General features: G+C 51.8%; 6 protein-coding genes across 6 annotated transcripts; 4 read left to right on the forward strand and 2 right to left on the reverse strand.

The window, feature by feature from the left end:
- Window positions 1–3032: 3032 nt before the first annotated feature.
- Window positions 3033–6149, forward strand: A1O9_12480 (Cu2+-exporting ATPase; the record flags this gene model as incomplete). Its single annotated transcript, XM_013398699.1, has 1 exon — window positions 3033–6149. The coding sequence occupies one exon, from the start codon at window positions 3033–3035 to the stop codon at window positions 6147–6149; it is 3117 nt and encodes a 1038-aa protein (XP_013254153.1).
- A 782-nt stretch (window positions 6150–6931) lies between these two features.
- A1O9_12481 (uncharacterized protein) lies at window positions 6932–8230 on the forward strand (the record flags this gene model as incomplete). The annotated part of the gene is made up of 1 exon (XM_013398700.1): window positions 6932–8230. The coding sequence occupies one exon, from the start codon at window positions 6932–6934 to the stop codon at window positions 8228–8230; it is 1299 nt and encodes a 432-aa protein (XP_013254154.1).
- A 487-nt stretch (window positions 8231–8717) lies between these two features.
- A1O9_12482 (uncharacterized protein) lies at window positions 8718–10538 on the reverse strand (the record flags this gene model as incomplete). The annotated part of the gene is made up of 1 exon (XM_013398701.1): window positions 8718–10538. One exon carries the CDS (start codon window positions 10536–10538, stop codon window positions 8718–8720), a length of 1821 nt encoding a protein of 606 aa, XP_013254155.1.
- A 1564-nt stretch (window positions 10539–12102) lies between these two features.
- A1O9_12483 (uncharacterized protein) lies at window positions 12103–14271 on the reverse strand (the record flags this gene model as incomplete). Its single annotated transcript, XM_013398702.1, has 1 exon — window positions 12103–14271. The coding sequence occupies one exon, from the start codon at window positions 14269–14271 to the stop codon at window positions 12103–12105; it is 2169 nt and encodes a 722-aa protein (XP_013254156.1).
- A 664-nt stretch (window positions 14272–14935) lies between these two features.
- A1O9_12484 (uncharacterized protein) lies at window positions 14936–19134 on the forward strand (the record flags this gene model as incomplete). The annotated part of the gene is made up of 2 exons (XM_013398703.1): window positions 14936–14989; window positions 15040–19134. 2 exons carry the CDS (start codon window positions 14936–14938, stop codon window positions 19132–19134), a joined length of 4149 nt encoding a protein of 1382 aa, XP_013254157.1.
- Window positions 19135–20990: 1856 nt separating this feature from the next.
- Window positions 20991–22805, forward strand: A1O9_12485 (MFS transporter, SIT family, siderophore-iron:H+ symporter; the record flags this gene model as incomplete). Its single annotated transcript, XM_013398704.1, has 1 exon — window positions 20991–22805. The coding sequence occupies one exon, from the start codon at window positions 20991–20993 to the stop codon at window positions 22803–22805; it is 1815 nt and encodes a 604-aa protein (XP_013254158.1).
- Window positions 22806–23160: the final 355 nt, after the last annotated feature.

The following is a 23160-nucleotide window of genomic DNA, read 5'->3' on the forward strand; positions in this document are numbered from 1 at the left end:
ACCCCGAAATAGCCGTTTTCGAGGAAGGGAACCTCGCTTGAGGATCGCAGGGAATAAGTAGAAGACGCGTCTATATGGATAGGTTCTATGTCTTCGTACAGGATAGGGACTTTAAGCTGCTAAAGGAGTGATATGGAGTCTCCGTTTTCGCTATCTTGTTGGAACCTGGCTTGGCGGAAGACTTTTACATTCATGGGACTCTGAAAAGGCAATGACCATGGCTAGCTGTATAAACACAATACATGGTTTTATTTCATCTTGCTGTGCATAAGCATTTTCTTGATTTTCATAGATATATTGTCCGGATGATCGTGCTAGAGGAATCATACACTTCCTTCACAGTTCCGTCCTGAAAAGTGGACCTAAACTTGGCCATGCAAAACTAACAGCGGCACGCGGATATTAGAGCTGGACTTGCGCGCAAGCTTCCAATGGATAGCTTATAGAGAAAGTTCAATTCGCTTTGGTATCAGGTCCGAATCTCCTCTATAGCCGTCACCTTGTCTGTATTTGACAATAAAGCACGTCTACGGTTCACACAACACATCACCTGCTCAACACTATCATCTCAATACTGGCGACTGGGAGTCCTTGTCCCTACTCTATGCCACTGCATCAATGTTGGGACGGAAAAGATGGACCTGGTTTAAGGGCTGACCAAGACATCTGCGCGATCTTCGAACGCTTGATGACGCTAGTCGTGGTTCGCTGGGCTCCTTTGAATTGATCGTCGGACGTGTTGCTGCCTCCACTGCCTCTTTGGGGGCGTTGATCACTATCTTCGCTCTGGCCTTTGATGTTTTGTCCAACAACTAATCGACTATCCGGCCAATCCGATAGTGGTGCCATCTGCAAATGCTTCGACCAGGAGAGCAACGTTCATCCTGGATCTTGTCAACGCTGCGTATCCAGCACCCTAGGTTTACTGCAGTCGAAGACGCTGTCGGATTCGGTATGTACTCGAACAATTTCGCGCAAAATCCAACTTGCCCTCCGCGGAGCTGTCCCTGGCCGTCTGTGCACTCGGTCTGCTGGTGGTCGAAGTGTGAAGATGCAAGATGGCACAAGCCAGGCCATGATCACTGCTTGTGATCCCGTACTCGATTGGAATATGAGAGCCTATCCAGTCAGAACCCCGAAAATGGCCAACTGCAAGATCTCAATGCCTGGTTCTTGAGCCAGTCTCTCTGCTGACGCTGCTCAGTCAAGACCAGGACTGTGGCAGTCAGCCTGATGCATATAATTCTCTCTTTGACGTGTCTGGAACTGTCAGGAACTCACCAAGTTGTCAATCAGCTATTGCAGTTGAGGGGAACCAACTCGAATTCCACGAATACGACCTCCGACTTCGAACTTCAGGGGCGTATGGTCCTACAAATGCTCCACATCTTGCTCGTTCCTGGCTTTACAAAATCCGGCTATCGGACCAGTAAGGCGTTGAAATGCAGCGTTTCAGTTCAGGACGCCCAGCAGCACGTTAAGCTCGTGAAGTCCAGATTCCCTCAATCGCGTTTCCACAACTTGACAGATTTAGGGGAGGAGTTTTCTGCGTCTCCGTTGGAAACGGTCAACGTGTTTGGAGCTCGATGACGATCGAAGGAACTACAGCAAGGTGTCACCATAGATATCCATCAAGCCTTCGATTGTAGATACAGAGCATGACTCCTTTTGCACTGACAGTCAGGTTAGATCCATGTATGCCCCTAACTACAATTGGGCTTTCTACTTTTGATGCATGGATCGATTCACTTGCGCTGGCCATATCTACAACAGTGTCTGTCAACGACAGTAGAATGGTCAGAATGGTCTACCGCCCTTCTATATGTTTTTAGCTTGGGCTTCGACCCGAGTCTCCCAGAGGCTCCTACATCGACCACATTCTGCACCGAGGCGGTTTTGAATCCGGACTGGGGAACACAAATAATTCTCTGACGACTCTCAATCTTGAATATTCGGTAAGCACCGTTTCAGGCAATCTTGTCGAGCTAGTTGTCTTCGTTCACGTACGGTGGCCATGGATTACGCTTCCCGCAATCCTAGAGGCCGCTGGTGCATTCTCGCTAGCCATGGCTACCCTTGAAACGAGATCTACCGGCGTGGAAAGGCTTGACCATGGCTAGCTCTAGTGAAACCTGGTTGAATAAATTCCGAAGTCCAGGACTTGCCAAGCATGTGACAAGGGTTTCTTTCTGGTTGTACCATTCTCATTATTATCCATGACTCAGCTTCAAGCTCGATTTCTTGTTGCACACCGCGTTTCATTCCCGTGCCACGGTCAAACAGTTGTGGAATCAGATATCATACACATGCCGCGGAACTTTTTCAAGCACAACCGACAGGGTCGCTACCGTCAATGTGGAGCAAAAATGACCGGTGCCGCCTTCACGCTACGTGGTTAGATGGGTAAAGGGGAAGTCGAAGAACCTTGGCCTTCAAGTCTTGTGGCACGGAGGAAGCTTGTCAGACCTAAGCCGTCTCGTAGGCTTGTGTCGTCCTCAAGTGAAATAGTTACAGCTGGATACCTTACAAAGATTTATTTATGTTTGCCTTATCTCTCGTTTTAACCTCGTTCAAATCCATCCTTTACACCGACTGCATTTACAAAAGCTGTTGGAGACCTTGACGAAAATATGAGCCCCGGTTGCTGTGCACCCGTGGCTCCGTGTCCAGCGGCCTCATCCTCAAGCAGTGCTGCCGCAAACCCTGTACCTGGTTGTGCTGATGGAGACAGCTGCTGTGACGCTGAGGGCGACAGCGATGATGACTGCTGTGCTTCCGACAAGGAATGCAAGAGCGAGGATTGCTGCGAACCGAAGGCAAATGATGATGACGACTGCGAGAGCTCTTGCTGTGCGGGAGCCGCCGGTGAACCCGACGACTGCTGCAGCGGCAGCGGTGGTGTTGCCTCTTCCCAGGACAAGAAGGATGTCGATGTTACTGGTGGATGCGATGGATGTGAATCGGGAGAGAAGGAAGCATGCAACGGTTAGTCGAGATTTTTCGAAGCCAACCTCATCACTCGATCCTCTATGATGAAGCCTGGATGTGCTAACCGGGTTTGCGCTCTTTTTATCACAGAGGCTTGCATCGACCGCGCTGCCGTTATTGAATGCCGAGCTGAATGCGGTCCAGAGTCAATGAAGGAAAAGAAGGAGAAGAAGAACGAACTGGAAAAGGAGGAGAGCAAGCCAGGCTTCATGGGTGAGAAGGCTACCACTGCATCGGCTGAGAGCATGTACCCCACGGTTGCGACAACTGAGAAGAAGTATGTTGAAAGCAGCGACACGGCCTCCTTCCTCAGCGCATGCGACGAACACAAGCGAGCGGCACATGAGAAGTATCGAGCCGTCGCGGGGGTGTTGAGTTGCATCTGTCGTATCTTGATGACGCGTAATCTCGAGCCTTGCTGTGGACAACAGCAGAAGCAGAAAAGGGAAGCTCGGCGACAACCGGCCAGTACGCATTCGCATGAGGAGGGACACGGACATGGACATGAGCACGGTCACGGTCACGGTCACGGTCATGCAACAGCCCATCGCGGACACGGTGCGAAGCATTCGCATTCACACGCAAAGGCGACGGGCCATTCTCACCACAGCCGTGCTCACAATCTGAAAGATCGAAAGGCGGCAAGAGACAAGGCCAATGCCATCAAACATGCCCAAGCAACGTCCGTTGGGAGACAAGAAATCCAGAGTTCAGATCCAGAGAAAGGAGCAGCCGAAACCGAACATATAATCATGAGCGTCAGTGGGATGACTTGCTCAGGATGCGAACTGAAACTAACCAGGACGCTTGCGAACTTTGAACAAGTCCAAAATCTCCAGGTCAGCGTAATTCTTGCCAGGGCTGCCTTTGATCTCGATACCAGTCGCATGTCTTTCGATGAGCTCCTGACCTATCTTCGACGAGCCACCGAGTTCTCGTACGAGCGGATATCCACGAAAGGTCATGAGATCCATGTCCTTTGTCCACAAGGTTCGAAACCTTTTGTCAAAAACCGCCAGCCACTAGGCGTGATGGGTATCAAAATTGTGTCCGATAAGATCGTCCGCATTGAGTACGATCCGAAAATCATCGGGGCCAGAGATGTGCTCAATTCCTTCGGTGCGCCGTTGCAGCTGGCTCCCATGAAAAGTCCTGAGTCGATTGAAGCGGGGATGAAAGAAGTTCGTAAAGATGGGATGATCACCCTCTTCTCTTTACTTCTGACCATTCCTATACTTGTATTCGCTTGGGCGCCATTGCCGGAGCATCCTGTTGCCTACGGATCTGCGTCTTTGGCCCTGGCGACAATCATTCAAATTTTTGTGGCTGGACCGTTCTACTCTGTGGCTTTCAAGAATATTATCTTCTCGAGATTGGTTGAGGTCGATATGTTGATCGTACTGAGCACGAGCGCGGCATATATTTTCTCACTCGTTGCATTCGCGTATGAAATGCAGGGCCGACCTTTGGAGACGGGCGAATTTTTCGAGACAAGCGCATTAATAGTGACATTGATCATGCTCGGACGCTTCATCAGCTCGTGGGCTCGTCAGCGCGCGGCAGAATCAATCTCAGTCAGAACACTGCAATCATCTACCGCCATACTCATCGATCAAGCGACCGGCGCAGAGACAGACATCGATGCTCGACTCTTGCAATTTGGAGATATCTTCAAGGTCAGTCCTGATTCACGAATCGTAACGGACGGTACAGTGATCTCCGGTGCCTCTGAAGCGGATGAGTCTATGGTGACTGGCGAGTCTCGTCCAGTGCCGAAAAAGACACGATCGACTGTAATTGCGGGATCCATCAATGGGCCAGGCCTCCTGCAAGTCCGTATTAGTCGTCTTCCCGGCGACAACACCATCAGCGCGATCGCTGACATGGTGGACGAAGCCAAGATGACAAAGGCCAAGGCTCAGGAGATCGCAGATCGGATTGCAGGATATTTCGTCCCAGTGGTATGCGCCATCACCGTCCTCGTGTTTGTTGGCTGGATTGGGTTTGGTATCGATCAAAGGAACTATTTGGGTTCCCGAGCAGCTGAAAACGCGGTGACTTATGCCATCGCTGTGCTTATCGTGTCTTGTCCATGTGCCATCGGTCTCTGTGTCCCTATGGTCATTGTGATCGCCGGAGGCGTTGCTGCAAAACATGGAGTCATCTTCAAGACGGGGCAGACGATTGAGCTTGCGAAGAAAACGAGACACGTCGTTTTCGACAAGACGGGTACGCTCACTCAAGGGAACTTGACGGTTGTTGCTGAAGCATTTCCTGCGGGAGACGCGGCTTCTATCAAACCACTCGTGCTGGGCTTGGTGGCGAGTGTCAAGCACCCTGTGTCGATTGCGGTCTCCAAGTACCTAGGAGACAAGGCGATGAAACCCATCGAGCTTGGAGATGTTACCACCCTCGTCGGCAAAGGGGTCGAAGGCATCTTCAATGGCAGCAAGGTCCGCGCAGGAAACTCCCGATGGCTCCATGTCGAAGATGATCGAAATGTGCAGGCCTTCCTCGCTCGAGGCTTGAGTGTGTTCTGCGTGATGAAGGATAATCAATTGCACGCCGTCTTCGGCTTAGAAGACTCCATCCGACCTGACAGCGAGGAAGTTGTGTCTGAACTCCGCAATCGTGGCGTCGCGATCTCAATCGTCAGTGGAGATGATGACGGAGCTGTGCAAGCTCTTGCCGCCAAACTCAGCATTCCCACATCCCACGTCAAGTCACGCTGCTCTCCAAAGGACAAAGTGGCATACCTCAAGGAAATCATGAACGACCCGGCGTCCGTGGTCGTATTCTGCGGCGACGGAACCAATGACGCCCCTGCACTCGCTCAGGCTACTATTGGGGTCCATATCAACACCGAGGGCAGTGATGTCGCGCAGAGTGCCGCTGATGCCGTACTTGTAAGGCCCGCTTTGAAAGGCCTTTTGTGTTTGATTGACCTCTCACATGCGTCGGTCAGGAGAATCGTGTTCAATTTCGCCTGGTCGTTCACATATAACCTGTTCGCGGTGCTGCTTGCTTCTGGCCTGTTTGTGAAATTCAGGATTCCACCAGAGTATGCTGGTTTGGGCGAGGTCGTTAGCATTATCCCTGTCATTGCGATTGCCATGCTACTCAAGTATGCCAAGCTCAAAGGCTGTGATGGAAATCATTAAATGCCCTGCACTGGATAAGCCATTGCTTGGGAACGGCTGTTTATCAGGTTGAGAGAGGCCGCAACACTTGGGAATCTTTGACATTGTCTTGCCGACTCTGCCGTCAGTATAGAGCCGTCACTCGTTCTAGATCATTTTGGGTTCGTCCCAACTTAGATACATTTGCTCTTTACTATCAATTTAGATCTTCACTCGGGGTGACGGGTGCAGACACTGTTGACGCCAAAGAGTAATCAACGTCCCCATCATGGACTGCATATAAAACCGGCATTTCCCAAGCTGTCGGCCTTCTTTCTTTCCTCCAAGCCATGGTCGGCAAGAAGAATGCCGACGGCGCGGCCTGCCTGCAGCATTCCGGCACCTGATCACAGGTCAATGACAACGAATGCGTTTAAAGCCAGTATCCGTCTCGATTCAATGAAGCCATGTTGAGAATTATGCAGGTTTGGGCTAGCGTCCTCCTAGCGGCTATTGACTAACTAAATAGGCACTAAGTCGATTTTAACACGTTGCTATTTTGTCGGTCACTGTTTCCAGATATCAAAAACCAATTGGTGTGTCGTTGCTGGTATTGTATGAAACTCACATCATTATCAACAGAACGCACTAACAGATTGCCGTCACCGGACTCCTCCAATCTCAATAATCGTAGCGTGCCTGGGGTTTAGTCAAAAGCATCATTCAGAGCCGCAAGCTGTGGAATCACTCTAGCCACTACACTAGATTCCCCAGCATCAACAACACACCGCCACCACCAGAATAATCAGACTGAATAGATCAACATGTCACACTCTAAACGGAACACATCGCTCGCATTTTTCACCGCTCATGAACGCAGCCAAGTCCGCGCACACTGGGGCTCGCAATCGACACGCCTGACACGCGACAGCTTCCTGCCCTTCGGTCACTGTCGCCTCTGCCTTGGCGTAGCACGGGACCCTGTCACTTGCGGTGGTATCGGCAACAGCAGCACAAACAACGACGCAGCGAAACTAGCGCCGCCAAAGGTCCACATCTTCTGCCGCGAATGCGCGCTGAATGATCTAGTCACGCAGAGGCGAGAGATGAAGCGTGCAGAGAGAAGCGTGGAGGAGCGCGAGAGGGAGGATGCTGAGCGAAAGGCCGAGGAGGCCGAGAAGCAACGACGGCGGGATGTCGAGGCCTTCGAGAGGGCAAATTTGCTGGGCTTTGGGCCCGGCGATGGTCTTCTAGATGGTGGTGCGAATGGAGCGGCGAGGAAAAGGAAGAGGGAGGCGAGGGAGATGCATTCGTCTGCTACTACATCGACTTCCACCCCCGTGCTGGCCTCTAGCAATGACGCAAAGCGGGTCGAGAGAGACGGCAGAGGCAGAGGAGGTGACCACCGCCAACACCATATCCCCCACCAGGACGAGGACGAGGACCACAACGGCACGAAAGAAACGAAAAAGAAGAAATCCTCCGAGGCGAGCTTCTGGATCCCGTCCAGCAGCACGAAGACCGACCCGACCAACAACCATGATGCCCCCAAACCGACCAAACTCCACCCGATCTGCCCGGGCTCAACACCGTCAACGCAGCATGCATACAGCCTGAAAACACTGATAACAGTGAATTTTAGGAAGGAAGCCGAAGCCGACTCCTCTTCCTCTTCCTCTTCCTCTTCCTCGGCGCCGTCATCAACAAGAACCGAGAAAACGCGGATCTGCCCATCCTGCAAGAAAGCGCTGACCAACACGTCACGCCCGATGCTCGGTGCGGGTGGGGGTGCGGAAGGATGCGGCCATGTGCTGTGCGGCAGCTGCGTGGATTTGCTCCTTCGTGGGCCCCCTCCGTCGGCGGCATCGGGCCCGGCGAGGAAAGAGATCAGGTGCTACGTGTGCGAAGCGGACCTGAGTGGCGGTGGTGCGGGCGCGATACCCGCCCCGCAAGGCGAAGGAGACAAAGCCTCGAAACAACAGCCCAAATCGAAAGCCAAAACGAAACACGGCGGGGGCAACAACAAGCAGGGAAGACTGCTGGAGATCAGCTGTGAAGGGACGGGGTTTGCGGGCGGGGGCGCGAATATGGCGAAGAGAGAGGGTGTTTCGTTCCAGTGTTGATACCAGGGCGTTGTGATTGATTACTGCGCATGGTTCAGTGTCACAGATGGGTGGGTGGAATTGAGTCGGTCAGATTGTGTGTATATGACAGTGCAACGCATAGAGCTAGCTACCTAGTCGAGTATATCGTTACTTCGATCGAAGATGGGTATCATTGAGACTTTATACTGTAGCTATGCACCGAGCAGGGGAAAAAAATCAGGGTATCATGCATGCCCATATTGCCAACTCATCACCAACAGCAGCGAGCCAAGATGTCGTACCAATACGGTCTGTGTTTTCTTCGATCCCCTTCCAATATAACATCGCGATCTTTCCAGAATAGAAGAGTGCTCCATGATGATGACCATAGCCCGACCGAGCGCCATGCTTGTATCAAATTCATTTCTGCGTCATTCAATCCAATCGCTCACTGATGTCCATCTCCGTTCCAAGACTGAGGAATGAGAGCCCCCAAAACTATCGACATAAGAAGAGAAATCCAAAATCAAAACGTTTCATTCAAGTCATAACCTTCTTGCACATTGTTCAGTTGTCGTGACGGTGGACGCATGTCCCCCATACTTTCCACTCGGTGTTGCCCAGAGCTTTGCCTTCTAGCCAGGGCGGGCATTTTGCTCAATCCTCCTGCAGCATTTAGACTTTGTCTTTTCGTCGGGCTGGGAATACTTGTGCCCACATCGCTAGACCTTTTCGCAAAAGTCGTTCGTCGCGGTGTGGGAGTGACGGAGTCTTTGAAATCTGACAGGGCAGAGAGCTCGCTGGTCTCTGAGTCGAGAGTTCCATCATAGCCGTAACTGGAAAGACTGCTCTTGGGTCGGATCCGATCGGTTGAAGCATTCGGTGCATAGCTTGCAGCGGCTCCGTTACCCAGTGGAGCGCGGAAGCCAGAGACACTGGCACGGCTACCTGGACGACTGTGCGTCGGGGCATACGATGACCGACTCGAAATCAGGCCACTGGTCCTGCTGGAAGGACGGAGCGGTGGTGCTGCCATCTCACCACGTGTCGGAGATGGGGGTTGGTGAAGCAAAGACGTTCGACTGGTATTTGTTCTTGGCATTGACGGTGTTACTGATGCCTTCTCGGGGAGGGAATCGATACCACTGATCGTACTACCATTCGTCCGCTTGCGGTTTCGTACAGTGACAGAAGAGGGGATATGGTTGCCCAGTGCGGACCCACTTCTCGGCGAGCTTCGAGGGGGAGTACTCACGGGAGCAGGGAGTTTAGACCTGGCTGTCTGGACACGGGCCTCAAGTTGTTGCATCTTTCCTCGCAAATTCCTAAGATGAATGATTGAGGTGGATTGTGGTAGACCGGCAGGCCGAGGAATGCCAGCTGTTTGTTTCGATAGGCTCTGACGGAAGGTTGAGGATGGTCTGGAGTGGGACACCGTGGCAATGGAGGTACCGCGAGCGTGGCTGGTAGGCTTTGGAGTGACATTGGAAGGGCGGGGAATTGAAGGAGCGTTTAGAGAGCGCCTGGTCTTGGGGAGGGCCGCTGGCATAGACGACTTCGTGGTTGTAGATTGGTCAGAGATGGGAGGCGAGGGGGGGGTTGGGGCATCAGAAATGCCCGAGGAGGATGCTGTCTTTGCTGGAGGAGTGTCGAATGTGGGTGAAGAGGCGTTGGTGGTGGTCGGGGACAGTTCTGATCGAGGAGATGCTGAGATGGCTATGGGTTGCAAGGTGAGGTTCTTTCGGATGTGAGACGACTTTTGGATTTCCTGGTCCAATTTGTTCTTGGTGATTTCCGCCTCGACTCTGAGATCGGAGAGTTCGTCTCTCAGGCGTTGGGCCTCTATCCTGAGAGCTTCTCGTTCTTGCTCGTTGGATCTCATCTCTTCCTCCAGCAGAACACTCCGTTCGATGGTTTGATTATACTTGGATTCCATATCTTCCAGTGAGGATTCAGTGTTGCGTTGCTTCTTTTCATAGTCATCGTTAGCAACCTCGATGTCTCGCAGGCGCATGGTGAGGGTCCGGTTGGTGTCGCGCAGTTCGGTGATTTCTCTCTGAAGCGCGTTCTGGGCATTGGAGGATTCGGTCTTGGATTGTCGGTATTTGGTTTTCCACTCGTCGACTTCATATTGGAGATTGGCCGCCTTCTCCTTCAGCTGCCGCTCACGTTTCTCAGAAGCGTCGATGTCTTTCTCGAGCTCGGCTTCGAGGTCTTTACTCGACGCCTGGAATTCTGCCAGCTCAGATTCCAATGATTCGTACTGTGCTTTGTAGTATTTCAAGGAGTCTTCGAGCGATGTGGCAGGCCCAGGGGAAGACGCGGGAGTGTCATCGGAAAGGGGCATGGTCGCGTGGTTGAGGACGAGGCAGTCGTTGATTCTAGGTCGCCGTGGTATGTCGAGCTGATTCCGGAGTCGTACTGTTGGGCTTTAGTCGTGGTGGTCCATGAAAGTCGCGATTGTTTATTCTTGGGTCGGGGGTTGGCCGAACGGTGTGCGGCGGTGTATCGTTGGATGTTGATTGGTCGTTTTCTGGCGATGGATATGTTGTCGAGATGGATTATGCTGCTATGGTTAGTAAGAGTGGCATGGTGCGCTGTAAAGCGCAGAGATGTGGTGTTAGGACGCTGATGGACGGTGTTGATGTTGATGCTGGTGTTGGGTTGGTGTTGATGGGATGGATGCGAGCGCAGGCAGATGACAAGACATATGCAAGTTGGTCAACAAGTGGCAGGCGCACCCCAAGCGTCCTCGCGGCGGCAGGTGCAGCCCAGGCAGGTGCGTCGATGGGATGCGGGTGGATGCAGATGGCAGGGCAGGTGCGACTCCTGCAGGGCGGTGACTCCCTGTCGCAGCAACAGCCACGCCAAGATCCACTCTCCACCACTCCTCGAGCTCCATCCCTCCATTTAATTCTCCGAATCGATAAACAAATGATATCAGTGTCGACGGAGTTCCCTCTGCTACGTATTATAAGGGATTGCATCGATACTGCCAACACAATATCGTAACGGTTGGGTATTCTGTATTACTATTCCATCTCCGTAAGGTCTATCACTCCTCTCGCTCCTGTACCCTGTGACAGCGGCTGGGTATGGGTGTAGAACGTGACTTACGAGTATGGCTGCGACAGTCTGTCTCCTTCGCGAACTTTTCCCCGGGCGCGGGCCGATCAACTGAACCTGGACATCCCCTACAACTCAATAACCAAATGCTCAGTTGCTACCAAGGTGCATACGCTCAGGATATGCGACATGATTATCACGACCGACATGCTGCAATTTCATCTGACACCGAGAGCAGCGCATTCGCCCACACGTTAGTCTCCTTGTGGTGGTTGCGACTCAAACAATCAGGACCTTATGGCAAGCAACCAGGTCTGAATACCATTGGAGCCTTTGGCTGCTCATCCCGTAGAGACACGATGCGTGACTTGTGGCCAGAGCCGCTGGTCCCGACATCCCACGACTACCACAAATCACTTGACAAGCATCTTTGCCTAAATATTCCATGAAGACATTTTGCTCATGTTCTTCGTCTCGAAAGAGGACCTTACCTTAGTAAAGTTCGCATAGATGGCCATAAACCGCTGCACCGGGTCTTGCTTTGTTCACAATAATCCCGGGTGTACCACCAGAGGGAGAAGCCATCAACCGCCAGTTCGACTGCTTGAACCCAGAGGATCAACTGGTAAATGCAATGCGTCATTCCCACTATTGCCCATGCTACTTCCTGGACCAGGAAGTAGGGATTTTCGCGCACTTGGTGGCACTGAAAATCTCGTGGACGCTCTTTCGAAGCATGTAGGAGGACAACTCCACCGCCCCAAGGAAGTATTGTGATGTCCAGAAGCTGTTGGAGATTCCTTTCTATTACGATAACAATCCACCACTGGGATGGTTAACAACCATTACATCCTTCTAAATGCGTTGCCAGACGCACTTCTTCGATCACCCGGCCGTTTGCCATTTTTGGGGCGGTCCCCGCCATCGAAGCGATTCTTTGGTTTGCTGCTAGGTGCATCGAAGGTGATGACTTGGTTGCCAACGACGTTTCGAGTATCATTCCGTTTGAACCGCTCAGCAGGTCGGATGTTGTCTGCCCGAGACCCAAAGGACCGATCGCCCGGATTTTTGCCGCGGGAGTTCGAGCCGGTAGACGAACTAACTCTCATCTCTATTTGCTTACGCCCTTTTTGACCTGATCGTCGTTTGTAATCAACGTTGGATATGCGCTCCTTGGTCTTGTATCTCGAAGATGGACCCTCATCTCCAAAATCATCGTCATCACTTGACGGAGGCACTTCATCAATGGCTTCCTCCTCCACAGCAGTAAGGCCTTTCTCGCGATCCAAGTTTGTGGATGGTGCAGCTTTGGTGCTGGGGTTGAGCTGTTGAAACTCTCGGGAAGTTTCATCCACAGCAAAATCCTCGTCTTGGAAGAGTCTGGCAAAACGAGAATCTGCCAAAAGACCTTGCTCCTCTTCCGGTGTGGGATGAGCTGGTTGTTCACTCTCCTTTTCATCACCTCCCTGGGCCAAAACTCGTTGTGCACGTCGTCTTTCATTCTTCTCTTCGCGGTCGAGGATCCTCTCCACCATCTTGCGATTGACTTTGGCAGTGACTTTTTTCTTTCCACGGATGCGGCTCTCTCGCTCTTTCTCGATCTTGGCCTGCACACGCTTTTGCCGTTCTTCCTCCCAAGTCGTAGGGTTTGCAATAAGCCTGGCCTCCTCATAGAGTCCCTGGGCAACAAAGTACCCATGCATATAAGGCCTCAGCAGATTGGTCTTGCCAATGAGATGATCTAGATTGAGCATGCGAAGTTGGGGGAGAGTGAGAAATTTGAAATTATCGTACACTTCGCCCACATGTGATCGGGAGAAAGCCATTGGATCATTAGGATCGTCCGCCATCTCTTCGACAACATTGTCCAAGAATGAGCACCATTTAGGAGCAGGTCCAAGCTGGGGAATAAAGAAAGCGTGCTGCTGCCGACCCTCGTTGGCAGTCAGAAACATTCCGCTATCTCTGCACCAAGCGACGCAGTTGATATCGACGGTGGGTTCCACCGAGGTCCACGGCGCACCATCATGCTGATCCCACAATTTCAAGATCCTTCTATCGGCAGATGCAATCTTCGGTTCAGAAGTTGAGGCTCTTGTCGTACTCGAAGGTGTCAAGTATTGCACGTAATGGATAGGATACCCATAACCCTGGTCCTTCTTCAATGTGGGAAGCGGCGAGCGCAGATCATAGAGATAGATGAGACCGGATGAGGTACCAACAGCGGTACTGATACCCGAACGATGAAAATCGAGAGCGGTCACTTCGGGGCGTCCATCGTGGTCGGAGGGCATTGCCAGGGTCGCAACACGTGCTCTCGCTCTCGAGTCCCAGTACTCGACCGTTCCGAGAGAGGTCCCGAACCCCAGTAGATTGTGGCTACCTTCTGCCACTGCAGCGGTATTGATGCTGCCAGTACGGATCCCGCCTTGTAAGGCCCCGCCCCCCATAGATGTCATGTCGTCACCACCGACATCGATCTCGAACTCTTTCAAGAACCTCCCTTGTTCTAGGTTGATCCGGAATACTTCGCCCATACCATTGGAATTGACTCCGACGGTGGGAACGAGCAGTTCGGAACTGCTTCTATCATATGCCAAGTCACGACCATACCGGGGTATTCGTAAGGAATCATGACGGCCGCCTGGAGTGTGGAATTCTATCGAACGATCCTCTTGGAGGTGGACCGTTTTCGAGTAGTCAGATGAGAGGAAGAGGAATGTTTTGTTGAGAGTGTCGGTGTGTCGCGCCCAAGAGAGAGCGAGATTAGGAAGGTAGTGAGTGTGAATCTGCGGTTTGTATGTGCCCGTGCTCATGACCCACTCGCCATCCTCGCTCACACGAACGCATGAACTCGCCTCCTCGAATTCGAAATCCTGTAGAAGCTCGACCCTGTTTGCATACTCGGGGTCCTTCCTTTGCTTTTGCTTTTGAGACAACCAGTCAGGAAGATTGCGTGAGGTGGCTGAGCCGGAGACTGTGTAGACTGGTACCGCACTGTTTGTGAGTCTCATATTGACGGCGCAGGAGAGAAACGAGACGCTAAGTGTTGACCATGGGTATTATGGCGTCGGCGAAGTAGTGCAACCCTGCTGCTTAATGTCAGCTCGTCATTGTCGATCATGCGCAAGTTGTAGCATAGTCGCAAGACATACCTGGTGAGACTTATGGAAGCCACCCAAACTTTTTTCTGGCCCACCGCAGAGAGACATTTTTGCCAAGATTTCGCTGATCATACCGGAGTTCTGCCGAGGGTGCGAGGCTGACCTAATCTCGTGACAAGGCTGAGATTAAGAAAACGTGCATCACGTGCCTCAATTTTGGTCACGCTCCTCCACAAAGTTCATGTGACGGGTAATATCTTTCCTTCTGAATAACGTCCCACCTGATCCAACAATCACCGTTTTGCGTGACATTTCCGGCCAATTGAGTGGAACAGCCCATATCTTGAAGCCCGGGATCAGTGATCTCTCTATCTCATCCCCCTGATCGCCTGGAACCCCGCGATGTGTTCGTGGACCAGAGAGGTCCTTCCAGTCCACCTTCTTACCTTCTATCGGTCTCAATGACCGGGGTTGAGAATCGACTCCTGAATGGGCAATGAACTCCTATATTCATCCAAACCTTCCACCGTGCACTCCGCAGAATTGGGTCCTCGTGCGTCCCAACGGTTGAGCCATGGCCGCCGCTCTCGATTTTCCCAGTAATTGTGCGACAAACGTATACACGCTCGTATGATGAAACAAAAATGAACTGTTGTGCTCCACTGACATCTACTGTAGAACGATTTTGGCGAGATTGCCTATATTGTTTGTACTGTAGCCAATCCCCCAATTCGGGATCCCTCAGTCACCAGTAACACGCGGGAAAACACTGTGGCCCGTCTCAGGAGAACAGAGAGACAATTTAGAGAAGCATCGATTCTCGCTGCCCTTGATGTCGATGCTCTTCAATTATTCACATTTTACAAGAAGATCGACATTGCAAATGCAAAGGATCAAAAGACATTACTGAGCAAATTCGGCTTCGTCCTTCGGAGCAACACCTGTACCATCGCCTACAAAACGGCAGCCCGGCTTGCAGACTTGATGAAACCAGACCAGGGTCGACTATACCGGCTGTTCACCACTGCAATAATCTCGAGCCTCAGGCTTTCCCCATCAACCGAGTGTGAGGTTCAATCTCTTGGGCCGAACCTCTACCTGATTGAATATCTACCACCCGCATCAGATGTCCATGAATTCGAGTCTCCCAGGAGATGGGTCCTCTTTCGTGTAGATCTCCAGGTGATTCTGAGTGGGCACATCATTCTGACTATCGCTAGCAACGATAACTTGTCATTTGTGCGGCTGAGAGAAGCTCTGCGACATGGTGATTATGCTCCCAGAACGACAAAATGCATGACCCTTTATCTGGCCCCCATTGGCAGCGTTGCCAGACTCACGGGTCCCAATCTGGCGAGACTTTATTCTCGAATCCAGGATGGCCTAGAAGCCCCAGGCCATGAAATCTCGAGCATGGAAGAGGATGCCTGGAAAGAAATGCTTCCTTGGTGGCTTCGCGATCAAATGAATTACACGAATGACCCCAAAAATGTTCCCTGGGTAGAAGTACAAATCCCTATTCAAAAGGCCGACATGACATGGGACGACAGCTCACTAGACTCTTCTCCGGATTCCTTGACGTTCGAGTCAATCTCCTGGAAGAGTATTTTTTGGCCTGCCAACCTCTGCTTCATATGGGACAGGGAGAAAGGGACGCCACGGGGTGCCATCCACAACATCGAAGATCCCCTCCAGTTTGTCCAGACCTGGATCACCGGCGCTGCCGGTGGACCTGTCACAGATATGTCACAAAATCACCAGAACGCATTCGAGGACGATGAAGAACCCTTGTTTACCGAAGACGGCACCTTTGACGACCCTGAGCATTTTCAACCGTTTGGCCCACCAGCATTTGCAGCGAGCCAGACAATATATCCCACTCCTCCGGATGTCATCATGACCCATACCACGCCTGGCTTGTCTGTTGACTGCATCCCGGTGACACCGGGAAATATAGCTCGTGAAAATGCGGAGCTCCCCCAATTGCAGGATGAAGAGATGCCTGATTTTGAGGTCCCTCATTCCTCCGGCGCAGGGCCGGGATATTACGACGAGGATTTGTTTGAAGAAATGCCGGACGACAACTTTGGGCAAGAAGGAACCGGAGATGAACCTAACTGGGATTTCTTCGATCAACCCGGTATGGATTCCAAGGATGTCCCTCTGGGTGCCCCACGACAGATCAATGAAAATCCCGTGGATGGCGTCGTCGGCCATGACGTTGGCGCAAGCAGAACCAAGATCACCGAAGATTTTGACCTGTCGCCGACCGACCAGAGAAGCAAAAATGAAGACTTGGAAGCCATGGTGGCAGACAAAAAGAGTTCAAAGACTCTCGGGCAAGGGGGAAATTGGTCGCACAGCACCAGCATAATTGGTGGCGACTCGAGGGCCCTACAACCCGTCCAATCACGGTCTCCCGATCATCACGTCGCTTCCGACGAGCCTGCTCAGAAATCGACTCCGCAAGACAAGGCTACACGTCGACGTTCTAGTGTGTACGACGGGCTTCAATCTGTTGCAGTTGCTTCCGACCGGGATAGCAGATATACGTCAAATGGCGCTTACTGGTTTGATCCCAGTCCTGCGCTCACCAATCCAAAAGCTGTCAAGAAACAGAATGCGATCTATCAGATTATTCCAACCAGCCCTTCAGGAAGCGATGGTAGCTCAATGAGCAGCCGTCCCATGTCACTAGACCACGGAAACACAAATATGTGGACGCCAGGACTTCCAAGGCAATGGACCGAATATCACGTTGAATCACCCATCGAGCAGAATCTACACAACGACGTTGAGAAGGCCGCTATACAACGAGACATACAAAAGGTCTTAAATTCGCTCCCTACTGGGCTCAAGGTTCCTCCTTCAACCCTGGATTTCAATCTAGTGAAGCAAATTCGAGAGATTCCAGGCATCTCAACTCAGAAATTCTTACAGGTCGCTCACATTTTGGTCGATCAAGTCTCCCAAACCTGTCTTGTTCGTCACACCGGAGATCCTCCTGGCCATGAACCGATTCCGGATGACCATTCATACGTCCATGCCGATCTCAGTGGGATGAACACCTCTGCATCTTCATCCAGCTTACACCAGCTCGTGAATCTCAGGGTCGATAACAATCAATCCAGGCCCCAAGGTCGGATTCTTAAACTCTTCTCACCACAGATACATGTGAGACGCGCTGAACAGCCATTGACCGCGTCGACCTCGATTCTAGGGTTCTGGGATGTCCTCAATCTCCAACCTGAGCACGGAGCCAAGGATGTCACTGCATTTTGTATTCATCCAAATGCGCAAACGGTCGCAGATGGCTGTTCCAACTTCATGCAACGGATGAAGGATGCCTACTCAGCCTGTGCTCTCGGCAATCACCACCCCGGTAGCATTGCCGGGTTGACCAATGATGATGGCCTTTTGGCATGGGCCACCAACGAACCACACCAGGCTAATCTTCGTTCAATTTGCAAAAGGCTGGGAGATGCGCTATCCGCAGCCTCGGATCTGAAAGGCATGATAGTGGTGTACATGACGAGCCAATCCGACAGGATGACGGACTATCTGGAGACATGTTACGCATTCTATACGCTATTTGAAACATTTGCGCAGTCATCTACAGACAAGAAAAATGTGGTGGACATTGCGCTCCAAATCATTCCTCTCGACTTTGTGGCAGACGGACAAACTCTGATCATTCCTCCACAGAGTGACTATATCAAGCTAGCCTTGGAAGTGTACAATCGATTGCCTCCGCCTCACCCAGAAGCGGCACCAGGGACCTGTGGTTCCGCAGTGAGTGTTGCAGTGGCGGAAACGTCGGTCCATTTTCGACTTAATACCGAGGTCAGCTCACCTTTGTTCAAACATGGGCGTCTTCTGCACGTCTCATACTCCATCAGTGACGATGATCGATGGATTACGGCTGCCTGGACCGATGAATGTGGCAAACTAGCTCTCACGATGTCCTACTGTACACAGATATGGAGGTCGAGTCCCAGACGGCAACGACGGGATATTTTCAAGGAGATATGGGAAGTGTCACATGATCTCATAGGCAAAGAGCAAGGTGCCTGGCGCTTGTGCGTCGCCAAAACCGACTCCTATGATTCTGATGAACTCGGTGAATGGCGCCATGTGGTTGACGGAAATCCCACCTCGAAGAAGCGATGTACGCTGGTGCTGCTGTCGGTACGCTTGCATCCACTATTGAAATTGATACCACCATTCACTCAGGGAAGAAATGGTCCAATGGGCGGCCCAAATACGTACGGCACCCCGGCATCGACGCCGCAAACCAGCATCACGTCGCCCGACCAACTGGTTCCAGCCACACCGACACCTGGTGGTAGTGGAATCGTGAGCGCACCGACCCCGCCAGAACACGGGTATGATCCCAACGTCGAAAGCGATCTGACACTGGTGGACCCTGCTGAAGAGAGCTGGTCCATTGTGCTACCATATGGCATCAACCAAACATCAAATGTGGTGGAACTTCGTCCTTCGATGCTCACAGGACTGTTGATGAAGCGTAAAGGCGTGAAAGGCGAAGATGGCCATGCGTCAATTGAAGTCAGCTTGTTCAATTTGATCCCGTCAGCCCCTGCTACGGAAGAGCCATGGATGGATGAACTTCTGGAAGATATCATCAAACAATATCGGGGGCTTGTGACTTTGAGTGTCACACGAGGCTGCATCGATGCGGGCCTCGATTGCCTTCCATGGCACGTCGCCACGTCGATCCGTGGTGCGCGCGTTCTGGGAGAGGTGATGTGAGCTTGGCATTTATATATCTATATTTTTAGTCTTAGTGGTATCAACAGGAAATGCCATCAATGGAATCCGAGATGTCGATTGGAATCAAGGGATCCCCGATCACGCGCCTTGTGCACATCGGAGAAAGCACCGTTTTTTGCACGCGCAGCCAAGCATACATTTTGCTTGGTCGGGCTCAATTATACAAAGCCTTGGTGGAAAGATAGCTCCGATTCTCGGAGTAGTATTCCAAGGGATATTCTATCCTGACTTCTTGCCAAAGGTGGGCCGTCAACAGGGTACGCCAGGCAGGCCAGACCCGAACGAGCCCAGGGCAGTCAGGAACTCATGCCATGAGGATTGGCACTGTATTAATGAATTAGCTGCAATTTCTTCCTGTCCATGGGTTTGACACACGCCAACCTCGCACGCATGACACCCTAGATGGACCAAGTACACATGAACCCTGAGTAGGCAGGTGTACCCCCGTGTCAAGGGCTGACGTGCCCTTGTTTCTCTTGTGGTAAGACAAGTGAGAGGTGCGGAATGCCAACACGACGGATAGCCACTGAGAATAGCCTGCATAACTCCCTGTACCACCCATAGGTACCCTTGACCTCCTTTCTAGCGCCTGGGTTAAGGGCCCGAGGGCCCCGAGGGGCCCATAAAAGATGCCTAAGAAATGGGAAGCTGAACCGGATGAGGCTTGCCAATGGTCGCCCCATTAGCCATCAGCCGATCTGATTAGATTTTGTTTTTCACCCCCCCACCTCCCACCGTGCATGGCACGGGTTACGGCAAACAATCTATGCAACTAATCGTAAATTTCTCACAGGGAACTACAAAGTATGAGGCACTAAGTGCTGGGCCGTGGTCACTCCAGATACGAGACCCTCGGTAACGACCGCGAGTCGAGATGGGTTTGGTACAGCTATTCCGCCAGCTCCTGGCCCAGCAACACCCACCTCGGTCCTCCGTACATCTTCTCTTGTCCGACCTGGAGCGCACCGTCAAAGAACGCTCGAGAAGAGTCGAGCGTGAATTGACCTGTAACTCATGACAGCTCTTGGCACGAGGCAATAAGTTTCGAGTTCTCCCAAGGAGCGGAATAATCGAGAATCTAGACGGACTATGCTATCCCAATTTCAGACTATTGGCATTGGCATTGGCACAGCTAATGACAATGAACAGCATCCGTTCTTCTCTGTCCACCCTTGTACCTTGGGGACCAATCCGGGACCCAAAACACCCCCGACCTTTGTTTATTGTCACCGTCGTGCTCAATTCTGACCTTCTAAGGATGATCCGTCTCCACATAGTCTGAAAACTCTGCATCTGATAAGATAATCACCAATCGCTTGATCAACACTCCAGAGCTTGCACCCCACCCATGCTGTGTGATACCTCGTCGATGGAGCGGATCGTTCACTCAGAGCCTTTGGGTGTCGTACATTTGGGGAGAGCTTGAGCTCTGGTCATCCCGCGTCTTGCACTAAAGGATGGCATCAGCTGGATTCAATGTGGACTTTCGGCTAGAAAGGCACACTCCTCGTGGCACTCGCACTTGGTCGCTTGTGTAGTAAATGTTACCCTCGACCATCCCTGATCACTACTGCAACGGGGCGTCCGATCCAAGTCTACCTTTTACTGACCCATCTGATTTAACCAAACGCCACCTGTTTTTGAGCATAAAATTTTTGATTGCAACTTAAGTAAGGCTATATTCCGTCCAGGGATCGTTTCCTTCTTCGTTCTTCTCCCACCTCTTGACATCTGGCGTAGAGAGTGGCTTTCTGACATCGCGCTTGCGGCGATTCCTTACAAGACCACACAATCGTTCAACTGCTGGCAGTCCACAGTCAGCACCTACTGCCACAATGTCCTTCTCCGATACCTCCAAGGAGAGGGAACGGGGGCTCAATACCAATGGTCTTTCATCCGAGCCCAAATCCGAGCAGACTCTTCCCAATCCTGAAGAACAACTGGGCGGTCCGGAGGAGCAGTATCGCCAGCGCCATGGATCCATCCTTGTGGGCGCAAAATCACCCGGTGTAGCGCGAATGGAAGCCATGTCCGAGGTGATCACCCGAACGGATCGAATCTTTTTGTTTATCGGGATATTCTTGATCGCTTACGCCTACGGTCTGGACGGTACCACACGCTACACGTACCAGACCACGGCCACCGCTTCTTGGGGGCAGCACTCTCTTCTCGCAACAGTCAACGTGATCCGATCCGTCATCGCAGCGGCCGCTCAACCTACGGCCGCCAAAATTGCCGATGTCTTCGGTCGTGTGGAACTTGTTATGCTCAGTGTTGTTTTCTATGTCTTAGGTACGATTATCGAGGCTGCGGCAACCAACACCTCGACATTCGTCGGAGGTGCAATCCTCTACCAGATTGGATATACCGTGGTGATTTTGTTGGTCGAAGTCATCATTGCGGATATCACGTCGACACGGGCACGCCTGTTCTTCAGCTATATTCCGGCGCTTCCCTTCATCATAAACACCTGGGTCAGCGGCAATATCACGCAGGCCGTCCTCACGGCAACCACTTGGAAATGGGGCATCGGCATGTGGGCCGTCATTTATCCAGTCTGCGCATTGCCGCTCATGATCTCCCTAATGGTGGTGGCCCGCCGAGCCAAAAAGGCCGGCATCATGGACAAGTACAAGTCTCCCTATCAGCAATTGGGCGCAAAGCAATTGACCGTGGAGCTTTTCTGGGCCTTGGACGTGATCGGCATTATATTGTTGATTGCCGTCTTTGCGCTCATCCTCGTGCCCTTCACAATTGCCGGAGGATACGGCGATAACTGGAAGAAAGCTCATGTGATCGCTCCATTGGTCATTGGAATCCTCTGCGTTCCAGCATTCATTTTCTGGGAGTTGAAGGCTCCAAAGCCCCTTGTTCCCTTTGACTTGTTGAAAGACCGAGCCGTCTGGGGTGCGTTGGGTATCGCTGGTACCCTGAACTTTGCCTGGTACATGCAAGGAGATTACTTGTACACCGTCCTGATAATTGCCTTCAACTTCAGCATTATGGGGGCGACTAGAATTCTGTCACTCTACAGCTTTACTTCTGTGGTGGTTGGATTTTCACTGGGATTGATTGTGTACAAGGTTCGACGACTTAAATGGTTCATCGTCGCGGGCACGTGCTTATTCGCGGTGGCGTTCGGTCTACTCATCCATTACCGTGGATCGCCAAACTCAGCAGGACAGTCAGGCGTTATCGGGGCCCAGGTTCTGCTCGGCTTCGCTGGTGGTATGTTCCCGTATCCAGCCCAAGCCTCGATTCAAGCCGCCACCAAGCACGAGCACGTTGCCGTCATCACCGGTCTGTATCTGGCAACGTACAACATTGGGTCTGCGTTCGGAAACACGGTCTCCGGAGCAATCTGGACCCAAGTTCTCCCGTCAACCCTCGATGACCGTCTAGCAGTGTTCGGCAACTCGACGCTGGCCGCTGCCGTCTATGCAAATCCCTTCGCCGTGGCCGCGGAGTTCCCTGTTGGTACCCCCGAGCGCGATGCTATCATCGCTTCTTATCAGCATGCACAGAGACTATTGACCATCACCGGCATATGTCTTTGCGTGCCACTGATCTTTTTCGCCAGCGTCCTCCGCAACCCCAAGCTTACCGATACTCAGAGTTTGCCAGAGGCGGAGGAGAGGGTTGTTCGATAAAGCGAGGACTCTGACGTGTATTATCGGTGACAGGAGATGCGCTTGAGCAAGATTGACATGTAGTATCTGGAACATTTGCCGTATTCAAAACGCTCGAGTAGGATTTCCTTACATGATTGGAAAGAGAGCTGACATAATACGTTTCCAAGCAATTTAATATTTTTGTTTACTGTAATCGTACAAAAGCGTTCTGTCGTCCTCGTATTCTTGATGATTTGAGATACTTCAAGCTTTCCAATGAACCTTATAATGACCGACGTGGCCCGACGGAGGTAAGGGATGTCACCGTAACCACAGTATCAAACCACATCTCGTAGTTCGACGAAACAGCTGGTGTGTTGCATGCGTTGTGGCA

The sequence above is a fragment of the Exophiala aquamarina genome (genome assembly GCF_000709125.1).
Source record: "Exophiala aquamarina CBS 119918 chromosome Unknown aczIA-supercont1.23, whole genome shotgun sequence".
Taxonomy (NCBI): domain Eukaryota; kingdom Fungi; phylum Ascomycota; class Eurotiomycetes; order Chaetothyriales; family Herpotrichiellaceae; genus Exophiala; species Exophiala aquamarina.